At 46.0% G+C, this 22,112-nt stretch overlaps 1 protein-coding gene across 1 annotated transcript in view; it reads left to right on the top strand.

Moving 5' to 3' along the window:
• Positions 1–22,112, top strand: part of LOC144797994 (uncharacterized) — a 106,767-nt gene that overhangs the window by 26,332 nt on the left and 58,323 nt on the right. Inside the window, exons 2-5 of the mRNA XM_078668790.1 lie at positions 8,105–8,897; positions 9,378–11,695; positions 12,862–13,110; positions 21,829–21,947. Of these exons, the coding sequence (XP_078524916.1) occupies positions 8,105–8,897; positions 9,378–11,695; positions 12,862–13,110; positions 21,829–21,947 (3,479 nt within the window). The remainder of the gene's footprint in view (positions 1–8,104; positions 8,898–9,377; positions 11,696–12,861; positions 13,111–21,828; positions 21,948–22,112) is intronic.

Below are 22,112 nucleotides of genomic sequence, written 5' to 3'. Positions count from 1 at the left end.
ATGACATCTGCTCAAGTGTACAGCTATTATAAACTCAGCAGCTAATATTCAAGTTAGAGCAAATGGTAGCTACACCTCAGTCATATTTCATCACAAATCACTAAGCTATTCGTCTATTCTCTAGTCAGAGTGTCTAGAATGCTGGAAGCCATTTAACAATGTGTCCTGTGTCTTATCTCACTAAACTTGTATTGTATCAGACCATGCATAGCTTCCCTGTGTACCTTATGATATTATTGTGTGGGCAGTTGAAGCTCAGTCATTTAGCATCTCTCCTCTGCAAGTGGACTGTTTGTCTAACCCAGTCTCTGCACCAGTACCTTTTATTCCTTTGTCTTTAAGGATGTCTCAATGAGCAAGGAGGGGTCACTTATGCTCGGCTCCTGCTGCGCATAAAAATGTGCAAGCAATGACTGTATACAGAAGTATCTAAAAGCTGCAGAAGCTAATGCAACTTTTTTCCTTCCGAGACAGAACTCTGCAAGGCCATCTTTCCATGCAGCTACAGTTGCACAATGTTTAGTAGAGAAGTATAATGTGTTCCTTCACTGTGCGCTTCGTTTGAATAATGTCAAGAAACAGAGGGGACCAGATATACTAAGGGCTTGCATTGTCCTTGCATACCGCATGTTGTTGCAGCACAAGTTCTAAAATGGGAGTCACAAAATCTTGTGTGACTTTTTAAAGAAATGTAATGCCTCACAGCAGCTCATTCTGCATTGCATTTTGTTGTGGTGGGCATTTCATTGGGTGGAGTGTGGGAGCTCCCGTGCATCAACCCATGAAATCTGAAGAAATCAGATATTTGCTAAGGCAAGAAGTCTGGAATTGAGCCAAAATGGGGTGCCTACCATAGCGAGGCATAACAAGGAGAAATATCTTTATTTGGATTAATAATTTCCTTTTTAGGTCTCGCGTCAGCGAAAGACCTATTGCTGCCTAGTTAGCTCTGAAGGGACCACAGACCGGGGCACGAGCGCCGATTGCACCTCGTGGACGCGCATGCCCAGCCCCGCCTCCCGAGCCGTGCACATTTCAGGTAGTGAGCCATGCCTCTCAGTCGCGCGTGCGCACACCAGCTGCCCATACACGCACCAGCCACCCCCAGCCACGCACACACGCACCAGCTGCCCACACACGCACCAGCCGCCCCCAGCCCCCACACACGCACCAGCTGCCCACACACGCACCAGCCACCCCCAGCCCCGCACACACGCACCAGCTGCCCACACACGCACCAGCCGCCCTGGCCGCGCACACACGCACCAGTCGCCCGAGCCTGTGCACAAGCCCCCAAGGCACCAAGTCCCACTCACCGGGTGTCATCTCCTCCGCCACCATTGACGTGGCTCACCACTTTTCTGCCGCAACCGCCGGGCTCCCCCTCCGGCATGGGAGCCCCGCGTCACCACTTCCATCTCGGAAAGTCACTTCGTGCACGAGCTTATGGCGGAAGTCCCGCCCCACAGCAAGCATGACGCTGCCGGACTTCCGGATTTCGCGCCATATCGGGCCGGTGGCTTGCCAGGAACTCAAGCGATTTCCAGGTACTTGTTTGTTCTGTAGCAAAATTAATCATGGCAATCTTTTCCTGTCTGTAATGTTTTGATGGCGTTATGATATTTATAAACTAGGAGAAGGGCAATTGAGTTACACTAATGTGCCTAACGGCCTATCACATGGACTCGTTTAGTTAGAAAACAGTATGTAGCTTTAAGAGCATGCAGTCTGCAAGCTCTTTGTGGAGACTTGAGTACACAGGGCCGTACTGCTGACACAGTCAATTCATATTTGATTCACTCGGGTTCAGTGAGTGACTCCCTGAAGCACGGAACACCTTGTTTATATCAAAACACACAAACATATGGTTGTGCATGCACTAGTATTTAGTTGAAGAAGGTATGATGCTCACTGCTGGCGGTGTCTTGCGCACATAGGCAGACAGAGGTGTCTCAGGTCTCAGTGTACAACTGCTCTAAGTCCGTCGACCTGAAGAAGAGTGGATGATAAACAAAGTTGCTGCTCTGGGGGCCAGTCAGTCACTGCGTGGTCGCAGTGGCCAGGCGCCTTGCTGGAACACAGAAATCAGCAACGATCTACACCCTGATCCAGCTTGGGGCACTGCTGGGTTCAAATTGTATAATGTTAATGATCATGAACTTGCTGTGCTGACAAGAAACATGGTATATTCAGAGCCGGACTTGGCTTGATTATGAGTGATGATGATTCCGCATACGCCTAGCAGAGTTTATGATTGATGATGTGTGAAGATATGGCAGTATGATCACTGTCAGCGCAGCTCACTGTAGCTCCTTGTAGAGCGCCTGCATGCCTCGTGGGGTTAGTCCAAGTGTGCTATAATATGCCTGACTAATGCATTTTAGTACAGTGATGCGGACAAAATCAGTCAAATGCATTAGTCTCACCCCTGATGCTGTCCTGGCTGGTACCACTCACACAGATAGCGTAGTGTAGTAATTGTGTTGGGGGACGCAGTTCTTACAAGTGTGGAGCATGGAAAGCGTTGGGAGGGATAGATCCACGATTTACGTTTAAGATATGGTGGCAGAATTGGCTGTGCATGAACCTCTGTGGTACATATAGTTATTATAAAGGATATTCCAGCCTTGTTTCTGTATTGGTTGCAGCATTAAGGTGGACCACTTAAAACGTTATGAGGCTGTACATGTGTGTTGGCGAGAAAAGAGTGTGTCAAAAATGTGCCTAGAGTTACTGTCAGACCGTCATTCTTCCTTGTGATCAGCATGGTGGGGTGATATTTGAAGATCAAACTATATATGTTGTACTACCTGCAGTCTTGGTTTAAATTGGAGTCACCCATTCTCCTGCACGGTTTGTTAGATGTTTCTATAGCATGCCAATTTTAGTACTCTGCTCCTCCATTTTCTGTATGGTGGTAAGTTGAAGTGGATTGAGGTAGTACACTTGTCATAGCTCTATTCTGATGTCATTCAATCTTATATCTATTTATCTGTACTAAAAAAGGAGCAAGTGTTTGTCTTGTAGCTTTTTTGCATTATAGGCGGATCTGAGCCAATGATGGCCTTTGAGAGCAATGTACTAAGGGAGGAAGGGATCTATGGAGAACACCATGATGGTGTCAACGCCTAGAGGACACCATCATGTTGGTTATTGGAGACCAAGGATTGGAGTGCATATTTAATTTGTATACAAGTGGCAATCCTACCAAAGCATCACTCCTGCCACTTAGGGAAAGAGTCAGTCAGTGGGCCATGTCCAGGCTAAATAATTTATGTGGTGTAGCTCTGCATGTTACTGCTCTTACTGTTATGGTGCTGTCAGGGAGTGTGTTCCATGAATTATATGGGATGATAGATGCGCAATGTAATTGGGTTTAGGCCTATTGTCAGTATTTATGAGAGCATAGTTCCCATTTATAAGGCATCATGTAGAAGAAGTCTGCCCATCAGTTTTTTCGGGAAATAGATGGTATGAGAGGATAATATATTTAAGTACAGAAAGCACTTTGCTATGTCCTGTCCCAAGAATTGTTTGAGAAATTAGAGAGATTGGTAGAAAATGTAGCTTTTAATGTGCATTTAACAGGGACGTTGGTTAATACTGCAAAGAATTTCACACAGTGTTGCAGGGATTTCTATCTCTAGATTTCTGGGAAATGTATGGCAAATAGTCAATGTTAAAGCACACATGTGAAAAGTATTTGAGATGTACTAGACACTTCTATTCACAGTGTTTGTATGGGGCATTTGAACTTCCTCTATCCGATTTTACTCAAGACACCAATTTACAGATGCAATGTTTGCACCCATCTTTCTAGCGAATGACACCCAGAGACAGTTTGATAACCCTCGTTTGCTAAGCCATTTTTGATAAAGATGTAAGACCAGTAAGATTGTCAGACATTTAAGCATGCTCTTCTAGGATGTCTCCCTGATCTGAAGGTTGCATCATCTTCCTGGAAATGCCTATCCAGTCTTTTTCCTTGTCCGGTTGACAGAAAGAATGTTCAGTTCATTTGGGTGATGAACATTGTGAATACAAATATCTTGTGTGAAGCACAACAGCACAGGGGCAGTCTTACTGATATTTGCATCATATTCCGTGGATGGGGGGACTTTTTTTCTTTATATTGTGGAAATGTTTACCTGTGCTGGTTTTTCCGTTTAGCTCCAAGATGAATGCGGTATACCTAAAACCAGTTTTTACTTGTCAGCCGTGTGTTCTTTCGGGCTGTTGAGAAGGTTGCACATAAGTATCGGGTTAATCGGGTGCACCAAATTTTCTCTGTCTTGCTGGTAATGTTAACGCATAACTCCATGTCACCAAGGAAGCAGTGCTACAATATTGGGTATCTGTTTAACATCTTTAAGCATTCGAGGAGATTTAGTCCTTTTTCACTTCAGTTGATCCAATTGAATTAACACATTTGAAATCAATTGTTAAGTATAAGCCCAGTATTCTAGCATTGCTTGCTTGTTGATTTGGATCCATCAAATACCCTACCTGCAGTTAACTTGGAGGCATACATCTTCCTGGGTTGAAGTAAAAGATTACAGAATAGGCACAATAGACAAGTGAGTTAAGCAATTTGTGTTGAGGGGTAGGTGGGTCAGGGCAGGTGCTAGAGACCCTCACTCTATCTATCTATCTTTTGCCCTCACTCTATCTATCTATTTTTTGCCCTCACTCTATCTATCTATCGCCCTCACTCTAGCTATCTTTCGCCCTCACTCTAGCTATCTATCGCCCTCACTCTAGCTATCAATCGCCCTCCCTCTAGCTATCTTTCGCCCTCCCTCTAGCTATCTTTCGCCCTCCCTCTAGCTATCTATCGCCCTCACTCTAGCTATCTATCGCCCTCACTCTATCTATCTTTCGCCCTCCCTCTAGCTATCTCTTACCCTCCCTCTAGCTATCTATCTTTCGCCCTCTCTCTATCTATCTATCTTTCGCCCTCACTCTATCTATCTTTCGCCCTCACTCTATCTATCTATCGCCCTCACTCTAGCTATCTTTCGCCCTCCCTCTAGCTATCTATCGTACCACCACAGCATCACTCAGGGGTACCACAGCATCACTCAGGGGCACCTCAGCATCATTCAGGGGCACCTCAGCATCACTCGTCGCCACCACATCACTCAGCGCCACCACAGTATCAATCTGTGCAACCATTCAACAATAACTGGTTCAAATATTTTCTCTCAATGTTTCAAGCTTTATTACAAATGTCACAAAAAGATGTTATTATTTCACTTCTGTTCTTGGATTTTCATCACAATAAAATACACTGAACATAATCTTCACAAAAGTTATTTACAAAAGTTTAAGCTATTGCCATTATAAATTACAACTTTTATTTAAGTATTAATTATTTAAAAAAATTAAAAGCCATTGTTATTTGTAATATCAATACATCTAAGTCACGTAAATACAAAACATGTTGCATTACAAATGCTATAGGTGTCACATTTGCAAAAGATAAACGTATTGGCATTGTAAATGACAAGGCTATTAATTTCGCTATTTTCAAAACCAACACATAAATAAAAAAATTGTAATTTACAAGACCAATAGCTCAAACTTTCCTAATGCGAGACCTATTGCATTGCAAATGCTTGTTCCAAATGTGCTGACGTCTGCACAACACATAGGAAGAGGAACAAGCCTCTAAGGATTGTTTTTGTGAAGTAAAGCACACCTTCCTGCACAAAATCAACCCTGCTTGTAATGCAGGCACCCTTGCATCATGATGCAGAAGTGCCTGAATTGGTGCTAGGCAGCACGCAGTGCACCAATGCTAGGAGGGAACAGAAGTGCACCATATCTTTGCAGATATGACACATTTCTGCTCTCTCTGTTTTACACAACGCAGTGCAGCAAGTTTTCTTTCTGTGTTGCGCAGCCTAAAATCTTAGTACTATCTGGCCTGGAGTTTCTAAACAGAAATGAAAGAGGGCCAGACTTACGAAGGCACTGCATTGTCCTTGCATGCCGCATTTTGTTGCACGGCAGCACAGGTCCTTGAATTGAATTTACAAAGCCTTGTGTGGCTTTGTAAAGAAATGTAATACAACGCAGTGGCTTGTGCTGCACCGCATTTCGTTGTAGTAGGCTTTCCATGGGTTGAGCACGGGGGCTCCTGTACATCCAATCACAGGATCTCACACAATCCCAGATTTAGTAGAGGTAGTAAGCCGCAAATTGAGCCAAAGTGTGCGCCTGGCACAGAGAACGGTAACAAGGAGAAATATATTTATTTCTCCTCATTATTACCTCTCTCCATATGTGCTGCATTCTGCAGCTCACATAAAAAGAGGAATACGGGTCTTAGAATTGTTTTTGTGCAGGAAGGTAAACAATACTGCCCGTAACACAGGCACACTTGGACCATGAAAGCATGCCTGCATTGGTGCTAGGTAGCACACAGTGTGCCAGCACTAGGAGGGCACAGATGTGCACCATTTCTTAGTAGATATGGCACATTTGTTCTCTCTCTGTTTCACAAAACACAATGAAGGACTTTCCCTCGCTCCTTTGCATTGCCTGAAAAGTTGCTAAATCTGGCCTGGAGTTTCAAAAGAGAAAATACAGCGCTCAACCAAACATTTGTTAGCATTTCCATTGAAATAGGTAGCTAGCTATTTAGGCCTTCTGCTGATTACACACATTCCCTACTTTTAAATGTAGTAATACATTCAGGTCTATCTTATATGTAATATCCATTATTATCAAACAAAAACTGTGGCACACATGAAAAGTGACCCTCTCCTCGTGCAAACTCATCTTACTGTTCCACACATTAAAATACCATATCCAAGGGTGCAGACAACGCTCCATACATCTATAATACAAGTTATTATCAACCGATGTCTGACGAAAGCAGGCCTATCAATGTGTGAATAATGCAATCAATGGCTGAGGTGGGATTACCTTTTCCTCTCCTCTCCCCTTCCATGTGATATCTTTGAATAGACTCTAGCCCGGGCTAAACAGCAGGGACCTTTAGGTGAATTTTTCACACAGAATTATATGTCACAGCCTCACACCTACTGCCCACGTACTGGGAAGTGGTCCCAACCCACCTGTTCAGCAATTATCAAAATGGGATGGCCAGTTGATTATAGTGTACTGTATCTTAGCTGGCCTACACCAAATTAAGACCCATGTAGACCAGTGCTTAATTTGAGCTAGTGCATGAAGACGGGGCTCACTGGCACTTAGTTTTGGGGACCAGCACTTTTTTATGTTTAACAGATTTTGATCCAAAGCAAGAGAGAGAAAACACAAACAGTGGAAAGAATGAGGAACACATCACATGGGGGAAAGGGATTAAAAAAGGTATCTGCAAGAGTGAGATAAGGAGGCCAGGAGTGTCAGACGGTGTATTAAATAGGCATGATGTGGAATCAAGACTATGCAGCCTGGGTATTAAACACCATGACCTTTAAAAGCACCTGCAATCGGTTTCTAAGCAAAACTTTGGGGCTCATAACGTATTCTTTTTTAAATTAAACATTGACATAAACTAACCTTGGGAATCCAGAACCACACCTTTAAATGACACCCTTCTAGTCAGTTATACGCCCAGACCACTGCTAGTCTTTACTAGACTGGTAGACACTGTCTTGATCCTTTGCTAAAAAAATAAAAAGAGCCACAATGGCAAATTCCAAAATTGTCACTACACTGGGGCTCCATGGCGCACTTTCTCATCAACAAGTATTACCTCAGTGATTTTATTATCCATGCCCTCCCTATAAAAGCACTCTGGTGCACTCTATACAGTCATTAAGTAAAATATAGAAAGCTCCTCAGTATTTTTCGATAAAATTAAACAACAAACAGCACAGACTCATGCTGCTCCCATGGACTTATTTTGCCTCTTCGTTCTTTAGGCCTGCCAATATTTACTCAGTAACAGCACCCTAAAAGAGATTTTCTGTCACCTGAATATATATATATATATGTATTACTAGCATGCATTTATTTTAAAGGGGCCCATCCTACACTTCCCCACGGCTTGGGAGGGGCAGATTGGATAAACCATCCTCTCTGCTCAAGTGATGTAACTAACCATGTTCTTTTTTGTCTCTTTTAACAGAGAGTCCATGCATTTGCCCGACCACAAAGACCGAGAGTGCAACCAACACAGACAGCGAGACAACTTTAACCATGGGGATTAAGACTTCAGCTACTACAGAGAGGGTGACCACTACAACAACGGAGATTCGAGGCACAACTCTTACAGGGACTCCTTGCATTTGTACCACTTCCTCTATAGACAGTACAACTACAGGGAGCAAACCCACCAACTTTCCAGTGAGTGAGACCTCAACTCTCACAGACGACCAAACAACTCAGTCCACTGTAACTGAGTCCACTGAATCTGCAGGGAGTGAACCCAGCCCCTCCACAGAGAGAAGGAGCAGTTCAGCTGTAATAAACCCCAACTCTCCCAGTACGGTTTCATCGACCGACACAACTGACACTATATCTTCTAATACCAGTGGTGCCTCCATCATCACTGGCAGAACCACTGCTATCAGCAACACCAGTACGAGCATCGTTACTGACAACAGTGTTTTTACAGAGCCCACCAGTGAGAGCACCATTACTGAAGACAGTGCCATTAGTGAAAGCACCATTAGTGCCAACAGTGCCAGCACAAAGCCCCCCACCATCAGCAGCACCACCAGTGAAAGCACTGTTACTGACAGCACTGCTATCACAAAATCCACCACCATCAGCACCAGTGAGGGCCCTGTTACTGACAGCACTGCTGTTACGAAGCCCACCACCATTGACACCACTGAGAGCGACATTACTGACAACACTGCCAGTACAAATCCCACCACCATCGACACCAATGAGAGCGCCATTACTGACAACACTGCCAGTACAAATCCCACCACCATCGACACCAGTGATATCGCCATTACTGACAACACTGCCAGTACAAATCCCACCACCATCAACACCAGTGAGAGCGCCATTACTGACAACACTGCCAGTACAAATCCGACCACCATCGACACCAGCGAGAGCGCCATTACTGACAACACTGCCAGTACAAATTCTACCACTATCGACACCAGCGAGAGCTCCATTACTGACAACACTGCCAGTACAAATCCCACCACCATCGACACCAGCACGAGAGCCATTACTGACAACACTGCCAGTACAAATCCCACCACCATCGACACCAGCAAGAGCGCTATTACTGACAACACTGCCAGTACAAATCCCACCACCATCGACACCAGCAAGAGCGCCATTACTGACAAAACTGGCAGTACAAATCCCACCACCATCGACACCAGCACGAGCGCCATTACTGACAACACTGCCAGTTCAAATCCCACCACCATCGACACCAGCGAGAGCGCTATTACTGACAACACTGCCAGTACAAATCCCACCACCATTGACACCAGCGAGAGCGCCATTACTGACAACAGTGCCAGTACAAATCCCACCACCATCGACACCAGCACGAGAGCCATTACTGACAACACTGCCAGTACAAATCCCACCACCATCGACACCAGCAAGAGCGCTATTACTGACAACACTGCCAGTACAAATCCCACCACCATCGACACCAGCGAGAGCACTATTACTGACAACACTGGCAGTACAAATCCCACCACCATCGACACCAGCACGAGCGTCATTACTGACAACACTGCCAGTTCAAATCCCACCACCATCGACACCAGCGAGAACGCTATTACTGACAACACTGCCAGTACAAATCCCACCACCATCGACACCAGCGAGAGCGCCATTACTGACAACACTGCCAGTACAAATCCCACCACCATCGTCACCAGTGAGAGTGCCATTACTGACAACACTGCCAGTACAAATTCCACCACCATCGACACCAGTGAGAGCGCCATTACTGACAACACTGCCAGTACGAATTCCACTACCAGCAGCACCAGTGAGAGCGCCATTACTGACAACACTGACAGTACAAATCCCACCACCAGCGGCACCAGTGAGAGCTCCATTACTGACAACACTGCCAGTACAAATCCCACCACCATCGACACCAGTGAGAGCACCATTACTGACAACACTGCCAGTACAAATCCCACCACCAGCAGTACCAGTGAGAGCGCCATTACTGACAACACTGCCAGTACAAATCCCACCACATTTGGCACCAGTGAGAGCTCCGTTACTGACAACACTGCCAGTACAAATCCCACCACCATCAACACCAGCGAGAGCGCTATTACTGACAACACTGCCAGTACAAATCTCACCACAATCGACACCAGTGAGAGCGCCATTACAGACAACACTGCCAGTACAAATCCCACCACCATCGACACCAGTGAGAGCGCCATTACTGACAACACTGCCAGTACAAATCCCACCACCATCGACACCAGTGAGAGCGCCATTACTGACAACACTGCCAGTACAAATCCCACCACCAGCAGCACCAGTGAGAGCTCCATTACTGACAACACTGCTAGTACAAATCCCACCACCATCAACACCAGTGAGAGCGCAATTACTGACAACACGGCCAGTACAAATCCCACCACCAGCAGCACCAGTGAGAGCGCCATTACTGACAACACTGCCAGTACAAATCCCATCACCATTGGCACCAGTGAGAGTGCCGTTACCGTTACTGACAACACAGCCAGTACGAAGCCCACCACTATTAGCACCAGTGAGAGCACCGATACCGTTACTGACAACACGGCCAGTATGAAGCCCACCACCATTGGCACCAGTGAGAGTTCTGTTACTGTTACTGACAACACAGCCAGTACGAAGCCCACTACCATTGGCACCAGTGAGAGCTCTGTTACCGTTACTGACAAAACGACCAGTATGAAGCCCACCACCATTGGAACCAGTGAGAGTGCCGTTACCGACAACACTGCCAGTACAAAGCCCACCACCATTGGCACCGGTGAGAGCGTCGTTACTTTTACTGACAACACAGCCAGTATGAAGCCCACCACCATCGGCACCAGTGAGAGCTCTGTTACCGTTACTGACAACACAGCCAGTACGAAGCCCACCACCATTAGCACCAGTGAGAGCGCCGTTACCGTTACTGACAACACGGCCAGTACGAAGCCCACCACCATTAGCACCAGTGAGAGCTCTGTTACCGTTACTGACAACACGCCCAGTACGAAGCCCACCACCATTGGCACCCGTGAGAGCGCCGTTACCGTTACCGTTACTGACAACACTGTCAGTACGAAGCCCACTACCATTGGCACCAGTGAGAGCGCCGTTACTGACAACACGACCAGTACGAAGCCCACCACCATTGGCACCAGTGAGAGCACTGTTACTTTTACCGCCAACACAGCCAGTACGAAGCCCACCACCACTGGCACCAGTGAGAGCGCTGTTACCGTTACCGCCAACACAGCCAGTACGAAGCTCACCATCATTGGCACCAGTGAGAGCGCTGTTACCGTTACCGCCAACACAGCCAGTAAGAAGCCCACCACCATTGGCACCAGTGAGAGCGCCGTTACCGTTACCGCCAACACAGCCAGTACGAAGCCTACCACCATTGGCACCAGTGAGAGCGCTGTTAACGCCACCGACAGCAGTGCCATTACGAAGTCCACCGACAGCAGCACTACTGCCGTAGTAACATCAGCCAGCATGACTTCTGCTACTACTACTACTACTACTCAAGGTACCTGCTGTAAATTGTTAATATAATTATGCTTATCAGGGAAAAGAGCGTGCGAAATGTTCAGAACTCCTCCCCTGTGAGGATCCTGAGCACTTCTCCACACAGCCTCAAAGAGGAAGAATGAAAGCAAAAGAGGTGCCCACGTCAAAATAAAGTGTCCACAAATGTGACAGCAAACCTGGTTCCAGGTGCATCCCATTTCTGAAAACCGGTGCCAAGCATGTGGCATCAGAGGGTCTCTAATGGAGGCAGGGGGTGAGGGAGGATTACCTGTCCTTCTAGAAGGTTCTATGCTCACCACAAGTAAAGATGATGTGACAGGAAGTGAGCTAGTCCTTGAAAGAGATTGCCATGTAGGGGCGTGCTCGAGACCAATACACCCACATGAAGGACAGGGAGTAGAGCATAGGGCGAGCAAGGCTGCTGATAGCAGAGCACAGGGAGAAGAGCACAGGACCATAAAGGCTGCTGATAGGAGAGCACAGGATCACAAAGGCTGCTGATAGAAGAACACAGGGAGCAGAACACAGGGTCATATGTGCTGTTGATAGGACAGCAGAGGGAACAGATCACGGGGTCATGTGCGGTGCTGACTGGAGAGCACAGGGAACAGAGCATAGAGCCAATGGTTCTGCTGATAGAAGAGAACAGGGTCATGTGGGATCCTGGGCCAATGGGTCTGCTGATAGAAGAGCACAGGGTCATGTGGGATCCTGGGCCAATGGGTCTGCTGATAGAAGAGCACATGGTCATGTGCGCTGTTGATTGGAGAGCACAGGGAGCAGAGTGCTGTCAATACTACAACAGTGCCATGAAGGCTGCTAATAGCAGACCACAGGTCCTTAGATAATGTTGATATGGGGTCTCAGGAGCTTATGGGCTGTGTACATGTCATCCCACGCGTGTGAGGTGACATGATAGTACAGACAGATGTAGCTTTCTGATTTGAGAGCACAGGTTCTTGTGGGCTGTTGATAGGAAAGTTTGGAGGTGTGTGTGTTCTACTAACATGAGAGCATAAGTGTGTGTGGACTGCTGACAAAGTAGAAGTTTGTGTCTGAGCTGCAGAAATGGATATGCAGGCCGGCCTATGATGCTGTGTGCCAGCTGCCGACGTGGGGGTTCAGGTGTGTGTGGAAGCCTGAGGTAAGAGCATAGGTGAGTGTGATCTGCTTACCTGGGAGGTCCCCTGCCCTGCTCCACAGGCAGGATCAAAGCAGGGCTCTGCACAATGAATGACCATGAAAAGATAGTCCACTCTCACCAGTGCTGGTCCTCACAGATCATTCTAACATTCTGTTTCCATGCAGGCCTACAGTGTCAAAATGGAGGTACCTGGGACAGCATAAAGTGCATCTGCCCCCCGCAGTACTATGGTCCTTTGTGTGAATACATCATAGATGACGTTGTTCTTAGTAAGTGTAACTCTTTTCTTTCAAGCACATTATCTCCCTGGGGGTGCATGACGGGGTGTGTGGGTGGCCCGGTTATCATGTGCAACAGGTGCGCCCTTGTAGCACGGAATCAGTGTATGACTGTAAACAATCATGAGTGCACAGATATGTGTCCAATCCCAGTCCGCGCCACTGTGATGTTACCCTATACAACAAGCTCTCTTTAAACATGGCAGACTGGGAACCAATACTAGGCTGTGCTACAGTATGCAACCCACTCTGGGCTCCCTTTCCTGTCTGTTTTCAAACTCTCTCTCTCCCTCCCCCTCTTTATCTCTCTCTCTCTCACATTTTACCTGTGGTGCCCGCAGCCATGAACCCTGGAAGCCAGAGACAGAGACAAGGTCATGACCTTCAAATGCCGGCCTTCAATGGCTCCAGCCCCCTAGGGAAATTCCCTTTGGAATATATGGCCAATCCGGCTACTCTACTTAAGCGATGAGCTTAGAAATGCCCACTTACGACCCTACATAGAGAATCACTTTGGTTTGTCAAGCAACCCACACCGTCCAACAGCTCCTGTCTAAATAACCCACATTCAAAGGATAGTAAAGCAAAACTAAAGTCAATTGCAAATTCTAATTTATAAATATATTTACAGAGGACTTGCACTGGATTTCATAAAAAAGCATATTACTATCTACACCTGACTTCTTATGAGAGGCCTTGGAAAGACTGCAGCTGATGTTGAAACTGTAATCAAAAGGTAGGATGACCAGACATCCCACATATGCCCAGACAGTCCCGATTTTTCAAGGGCTGTCCCAACGCCCTGATACTTTTTTCTAAAAAGTCCTGGGGGCATATTATCAACAACTAGCATTATTTATCGCTAAATAAGCTTAGCGACATGTTTTCTATCGCCGTACATTGCCGGATTTTATTGCACAGATAACGTGCTATCAGCAACGCTTATTTCTAGTGCGATAACATTTCCGGCGATAGCGGCGAAATGCTTGAATATCGCTGGAAATCCAGCGATATTTAGGGATTAACGCCAATAGGCTCTTAACCTGAATATCCACCTCCCATTGGATATACAGGTTAAGAACTGGTCTGAGCAGGCGTTCATTTTTAACGATATTCACGCTTAGCGCAAATTTTTTTATCGCTACGCCTGCGTTGATAATAGGTGATAGAGATGTTAGCGACTGCTTTCAGTCGCTAACAGGTTGGGTAGCCCACTTTGCATGTCATTAGCGATAAATATTGCTGGCATACAAAACGGGCCCCAAACCGCTCGCTATACGCCTCAAAGCTGTCACTAACTGATGTTAGCGACAGCTTGCTAATAGGGCGATGAAATTATCGCCGCTTTGCGGCCAAAAACAGCCGCAATAGCGGCGATAATTTCATATCGCCCGCCTTGCTAATATGCCCCCTGGTTTTTGAGAAGTTTGGGTGAACGTGCACATTAATCACCGTGTTGTGGAGGCTCACGTGTCAACCTACCCTCTCATCACACCAGGGATACAGCTTAATCTATTTAGATCTCTTGCTGTGCTGTCTCTCTTCATTCAGGCAGCATAGCAAGCTCTAAAGAGGGGCAAATCAGGGCTGCAGATCACGTAAGCCAAGGCTGGGTACACCAGCCCGACCCTGGATCTCTTCACAGCAAGGGAGGGATTGTTATATATATATTCATTGAAAAAACAAAGGTGAAAGAGAGGTTATAGTTAGGTGAAATGTTCAGTAACAACGTAACACTTTGAACTCTAAACACTACTGAAATTCGCCAGTTATAGTTCTCTCAAAGAACTATAACTCTCCCCCTGCCATGTATAGTGATATTATCAATGATGTACAAATAGATGTCATGAGTGATGTAATATGTAGGTTAATTTGCAGTGCATTGTGAGGGGGTGAGTTAAAGTGACGTTATGGCATGAGTTATAGTTACTTGAGATAACTTCCTTGTTGTTGACATCTCACAAATTACTAGTGGCCATCCAGCAAGGGGAATAGTCAGTTGCCTGAAAACATAAAAATTCACTTCTTTACGGACTCTTCAGATATCTAATAATACTACTAACAGATACTTGTGTACATAAAGGGGTATTACTACTTTAGATTACACCTTCGCGATCACCCTTTTGTTTAACTCATGCAACGCCCACGCTGTGTGTGCATAATTCTGTTTTATGAAACAGGATTTAGTCAATAGTCGTCCACCACTGATAATATAGTTGCTCTGTTCTATCTGGTGCATTTAGCTTCTTTGCCCTTTCCCCGCCATTTTGCTCATGCTTTCCAGATTACTCAGCAGCCTTTGATGGTGTTAATCAAAACAAACTCTTGTCTAGGCCTGCTGGCTGAGAAACCCATCTACCTTGCTTAGAGCAATTATTTCTCTTTACTCGGACACATGGGTTCGTGTTAAGACAGGTAAAGAGAATTGAGCCACAAACCATTTTGCCAGCCAAGGGTGTACGGCCAGTTCTTAATTTGAGTCAATGGTTTCCGGTGCTTAGTACCGCCCCTTTATCGTCAGCACTGGTGCTAATAGTGCGAACTCAACCCAAAGGTATTGGAGCACTTTACATAAGCACCAGTTAAGGACACATTCACTTTTTCTAGGGACGGGGAGATTGAGTGATTTGTCCAGAATGACAGGATGTTGAGGCTAAACCAATCAATCAATCAATCAATCAAGGACATTTATAGAGCGCACTACTTACCCAGAGGGTCTCAAGGCGCTTGGGGGGGGGGGGTGCTGCTACTGCTCGAACAGCCAGGTCTTGAGCTTCTTCCTGAAGGAGAGGTGGTCTTGGGTCAGGCGCAGGTCGGGAGGGAGGGAGTTCCAGGTCTTGGCGGCCAGGTGGGAGAAGGACCTTCCTCCTGTTGTCGTTCTTCGGATGCGGGGGACGGCGGCGAGGGCGTGACTGGCTGATCGGAGGTGGCGTTTGGGAGCGTAGAAGTTGATGCGGTTGTTGAGGTAGCTCGGGCCTTGATCGTGTAGGGCTTTGTGTGCGTGGGTGAGGAGACGGAAGGTGATTCTCTTGTTGACGGGGAGCCAGTGCAGGTCTCTCAGATGTCCGGAGATGTGGCTGCGTCGGGGGATGTCGAGGATGAGTCTGGCTGAGGCGTTCTGGATCCGCTGGAGTCTCTTCTGGAGCTTGGCGGTGGTTCCCCAAACCTAGTTCCCCAGCGCCAAAGTCAGTAGCGCTGGCCATTAGACCACTTCCCCCCTCTCGCAAGTAGGGTTTCATGTGGGATCCTGGGCCAATGGGTCTGCTGATAGAAGAGCACAGGGTCATGTGTGCTGTTGATTGGAGAGCACATGGAGCAGAGCATAGGGCCAATGGGGCTGCTGATTGAAGAGCACAGGGTCATGTGGGATCCTGGGCCAATGGGTCTGCTGATAGAAGAGCACAGGGTCATGTGCGCTGTTGATTGGAGAGCACAGGGAGCAGAGTGCTGTCAATACTACAACAGTTCCACGAAGGCTGCTAATAGCAGACCACAGGTCCTTAGATAATGTTGATATGGGGTCTCAGGAGCTTATGGGCTGTGTACATGTCAGCCCACGCGTGTGAGGTGACATGATAGTACAGACAGATGTAGCTTTCTGATTTGAGAGCACAGGTTCTTGTGGGCTGTTGATAGGAAAGTTTGGAGGTGTGTGTGTTCTACTAACATGAGAGCATAAGTGTGTGTGGACTGCTGACAAAGTAGAAGTTTGTGTCTGAGCTGCAGAAATGGATATAGGAGCAATCTGCTGGTGCAAGTTGCCTCCTGACGACAGGTCTGTCCCTTATTTTTTCAGAAATTACCCACTGGGTGCGCCTTATCCCTAAGTTGTTCAAACTATATACAACCGACATAGGTCGCACACTCCTAAAGGCAAACACAATCCCACGAGGATTGGAACACACAGGCTGCCAGGTAGTCAATATGCCGATGACTTGCATTCTTGACCACACTAAAATGGGCTTGCAGTGCACCCTCACTGAGCTAAACATCTATAATGAAAATAAGAAGTTGGCGGCTGATGCTGACAAAACAAAGGTGATGATCCTTGGGAGATGTAAGAATAAATTGAAACTGTAATGGAGGTTAAGGCATTTAACAATCTCGCAAATTTCAACTTTCCAGGCGTATCATTTACAGACAGCGGCAAGCCAAGTTTACAACTAAAATACATCTCTAGGATATATTCAGCAGTTATCTTTGAGTTATGCAAATTTAACTCACATCTATTGCCCTTCAGCAGATTTAATTACAAGAGTCAAACTATTACCAAATCTCCCATATGGCCATCACGCCCAAATAGGGAAGTCACCCCCTTCACTGGATAAAATGCAGTGTGCGGCCTTCAGGAGAACGGTTCACCTTCCTAAATACACTCGTCGTTCATTGCTATGGCTTGAGTTTGCCTTGACTGGCCAGGAGTTCCAATGTAAGGCCTCTTTCATGACATATTACTGCTCAATTCTGCAAGCCAAACCAGACGCTTTAAAGAAGGCCCTTCAGGACAATCCATGGAAGGACGGCCAAAGGCATAGATGTAAGCATGCAGACCTTATCTTCTGCCACAGTCTCCTACTCTGGTTTAAAATCAACTCTGAATCAGCAGGTCCAGTCTCGCTCAAGGAAGGTTGATGTGAGCACTGTTTAAGCAATCACTTATGGTTCACGGATAGTCAAATCATATGAAGGCATGAAAATGCCATCATGTCTAAAGGCAGCTCTTTGTAGGGACACCAGGTTCCGAATTCCACAACGAGACACAACAATGGTCCTTCCAATAAATGGATTCCACTTCCACTGCTCAACAATAGTACATGGGACACCTGCAGGTGTCCCATGTACACCTGCAGGTTCTGCAATTACAGAAGAGAGTCTATGCTTCCTTTGATGTGTTGCTGCCCAGAACTTTTCACTGCACTACATACTTTATTAAAATTAAGGGGGAGATTTACAAACCCCTTGCGCCAATTTTGCGTCACTTTTCCCATGTTGAAATAGACGCAAAAGTGGCGCAAGTGGCTTGTAAATCTGCCCCAAAGTTTTTAGAGCGTGGGATCTCCACTTGCAAAGATGCCTTGACTTTTGTATGGCAACCAGCGTCCCCATGGACTTGGCACGTGTTGGATAGTTCGTCAATATAGCCCTCTCTGCCATTAAATTACGAAGAAAACCAGTGGTTGCTGACCGAGCCTCAAACTACTATGTGAGCTAGCAGTTTTAATTCTCGCCCTGTGTCCAACCAGGAATAATTTTTTGCACGTTGCACTTTATCTTTTTTCAGCTATCTTCACTAGCTTTGATCACACCTTATTTAGATATCCAGATATTTTGTGTTGCTTTGCTATATTATTCTTTTATGTAATGGTACCATTTTTAAATAATTGACACAGAAATACTTGCACACACACTTATTTATGTATTACTTTTTTATTAACACGTTTTGTAAAGTGCTGCTTTTCTCCTTTCAGTAATTTCGCTGACAAAACTAAACAAAGTCAAAATTGATAATTGTGCTGCGGTGTTCAAGACCAATAGGGTAGGCAAATGTCTGGTAGTCTTGAGTTACTACTGATGTTATTTGACGAGCTTTTAGGCAAGCACATTTTAAAAGGTCAGTTTTGAGGAATTTCCTGAACTCTGAGTGGCTGGTATGGCTTCTGAAGGTTTCCAGGTCCGTTGCCTCAGGTTGATTGTGGATGGTGCAGCAGGCCAAACCAATAAAAAAAAGGGCAGTGGGTACATGTGGTCCCGTTCCCCGAGGCCGAAATGTAAATGAAAGGGGAATAATACCAATGCATAAGGGCAGCTCTACGAAATCTAGCTGCATACTGTTGAAAAGACCACCTGATCTCCCTCTTTGGCTTAAGGACTACAGTTCTTCTTCTTGCATTAAACTGTTGGCATGTAGCACACTGGTGGCCTAACTCTGCCACAACTACACGGAACATAGGGTGAAACCAGTAAGTGCGTAACCTATATGCGCCTTGACCTATATGAATAACACCATGGAAATAACGTGCCATAGGGGGTAACAAGGAGTCAAGCAACACAAGGAGGCCCTCTACAGAAACCCAAACCTTATCCCCGTTTTTAGCACACCCTGCCCTGACCCATCCACATCTCTTGCCCACTGCCTGGTGCTTCTTCCGGCAAAGTCTTCACTTCTTCCCATGTATCAGCAGCAGCCAGCGACAGGCTCATAGAAGTGTCACTTTTAGATTCATTTGAATAATTTCCATTGGAGGTGCAAGTCCCAATTGCACGATACGTGGCTGTTTCATCCATGTGGCAATTGTGAGCAGTTTCCAAGTCTTCTCTCTTGTGAGCTGCTCACTTCAGTAGAGCTACTTTAGCAGGCATCTACAATACATCAAGAAGACCATAACATAATGCCCATTACAGATGGAGGACTCAGGTGAGGTCATGAACCAAACCTAGACCACAATTACCCAAAATTGTGGAACATGCCAACCTTTAAGTGGCTAGCAAGGTAGATGGTGACTTTTAAATTGTCAAAGACACAACAGACCCTAGAAAGAGTAATCAGTTATGCCACATGTGCAGAGGTTACATTAAACAACCGGGAGTCTTCCACTGCACCTTCTAAGGTGAAAACTGAATATGCTGCTTTCAAAATGCATCTGTCATCTCTCAAGCAAGAACTAACTACAAACAACATAAAATCAGACTCTTCCAGAGAGTCATCTCAAATATGAGATTTTGGCGTGGTACACAATTCTGTCACATCGAGGCAGTCATGATCAAATCCATCATCATTTCAATTAGCAACAGGTAATGGCAACAATGTGGCAAGGTTGAGACAGGTGCACCTATGTAGAGTGATGTTTTCTGCAGAAAGAACAACTTGCTCATATTTGATCAATTGACTATTACTCATGTATTGTGTTTGGATAAGTAAGATTGGGATGGAGTGAGAGACCGTGACAGTAATAGGGTATCCCATGACAATGCCCTCACATTGCTGAATGCTGGCACCAACTGCAGCCACCACTTGAGGCAGCCCGATAATGCTGCAGCTACTGGGTCAAGAGTGGATGAAAAATAAGTCACTGGTCCTTTGGAATTTCCATTAGTTTGGGTTAGTACTGACAGGGAGACACTTCCCTCTCAGAACAATATAGTATAAACAGCTTCCCAAAATCTAGCATTCCTAGAGCCAGTGTGCAACAAAGACATTCTCTCACCTAGAGGAAGGCATTTTCACACTCATTGCCCCATGGTAGTGGATCTGACACATACTTGTGTGTAAGGCTCTAGAGGTTTGCCCCTGTAGGAAGTTGGGAATCCACTGATGGAAGTAGCTCACCATTCCTGGAACATTCTGACCTCTCTGTGTTTTGGGAGGATTCATTCGCAGCATGGCAGAGATTCTCTCTTAGACACCTTACTTACTCCTTTCTCAATGTAATGTCCTATATACAGGACTTCTTTCTAACAGTACTGCCGGTTGGTCAGGACAGTTTATGACCATTTTTAGGCAAAGTATTCAGCAGGGCAATGATACCTTGCCTGCCTGCTTCTTGTGTTGTCTACGCCACCAATAGGTCATTGTTGTATTGAACTAGAGTCGAGTTGAACAGCATCTGCAGTCTCCAAGTTCTATTCAGTGCCGAGACTCGAACTTGGTTTCCCTGATTCGAGGTCGACCGCCCTAGCCGTTAGGCCAATTCCTCTCCCTCAACTCCCTTAATCACATCTTTTCTCCATGACTGGTGTTCTGCATCCCACTTCATATTCACCCAACCACAAACTGTCCTTTTTGTTGTATTCTGATATTTTTCCTTCTATTTCACATGTGTTGCATGCTCCCATGCATTCACAGCTTCATATTTGGCTGGTCTGAGTGTGGGCTTTAACTCATGTAACACACACCACACATTTTTAATGATCCTACCATACAGAGGAAGCTGAAAAGACCCTTCATTCAAAGTGATTTTATTCCACTGTGTTCATGACCCACTTTCAAACAGGATTGTGGAATCATCCCCACCCTGCCTAGGTACCTGTCCTTGAGGAGAACTTTATTCTTGCTGTGCTGGGATCTCACACTCTCCGTCTCTAGCTGTAATGGGATCGGTCTCACACTTTTGGTCTTGTTGGTCTCATACTTTTTATCTTCCACAGTACTTTGATCTAGTCTCATGCTTTTGTTCTCGTGCTGTACTGGGATCTGGTCTTAAACTCTCTGTCTTTCGCTGTTCTGGGATCTGGTTACACACTTTAATAATCCACATTTGTAAAGCGCGCAATCACCCGTAAGGGTCTCTAGGCGCTGGGGGCCGTCGGGAAGATTAAGCAAGCTATTGCCCAGAGTCACATGGTGCTGGGCTAACCTGCCGCCTCAGCCGGAGATCGAACCCTGATCCCCAGATTCCAGCGTCAGTCGCCCTGGCCGCGGCGCCACACCTCTCCCACCACTCGGTCACTCGTTGTACTGGGATCTCATTACACACTTTTGGGCTCTCGCCACTGGGATCTGGTGCATCCTGACTCGGCCTCACATCCTTCCCGTCTCTCTGTACTCTTATCCAGTCTCACATCCTCCCCCTCTCACTGTGTCATTTCCGTATCCGGTTCCATACTCTCCCTCCCTCACTACATCATAATCCGAGAATCACCCATCTCCCCCACCTCATTTTTCAGATATCGCTGTTTGGTGATCAATAATTTATATATTTAATTTTACAGATGATGTTCCTGCTGCTATCAATGTCACTCTAAGAGTGCTAAATGAAAACTTTACTGAAGAGCTAAAAAATCCAACTTCTAAAACGTATAAGGATTTTGTTCAACGTTTTAAGACTCAGGTAAGGACAGAACCATGAATTAAACTCTCCTCAAGCCCGGGTGGTGAGTGGGGTTCCTCACTGAATGATAAATTTGACTGAGTGAGTTTCACTGGTGTCAGAATCGAACAGAGGCATTGCTAGCCCTTTGGCCACCCTTGGCAGTCCCAGAGTTTGCTGCCCGCG

This window comes from Lissotriton helveticus, chromosome 12, assembly GCF_964261635.1.
Source record: "Lissotriton helveticus chromosome 12, aLisHel1.1, whole genome shotgun sequence".
Classification (NCBI taxonomy): Eukaryota; Metazoa; Chordata; class Amphibia; order Caudata; family Salamandridae; genus Lissotriton; species Lissotriton helveticus.
This window is presented reverse-complemented; position numbering and strand designations above follow the sequence as displayed.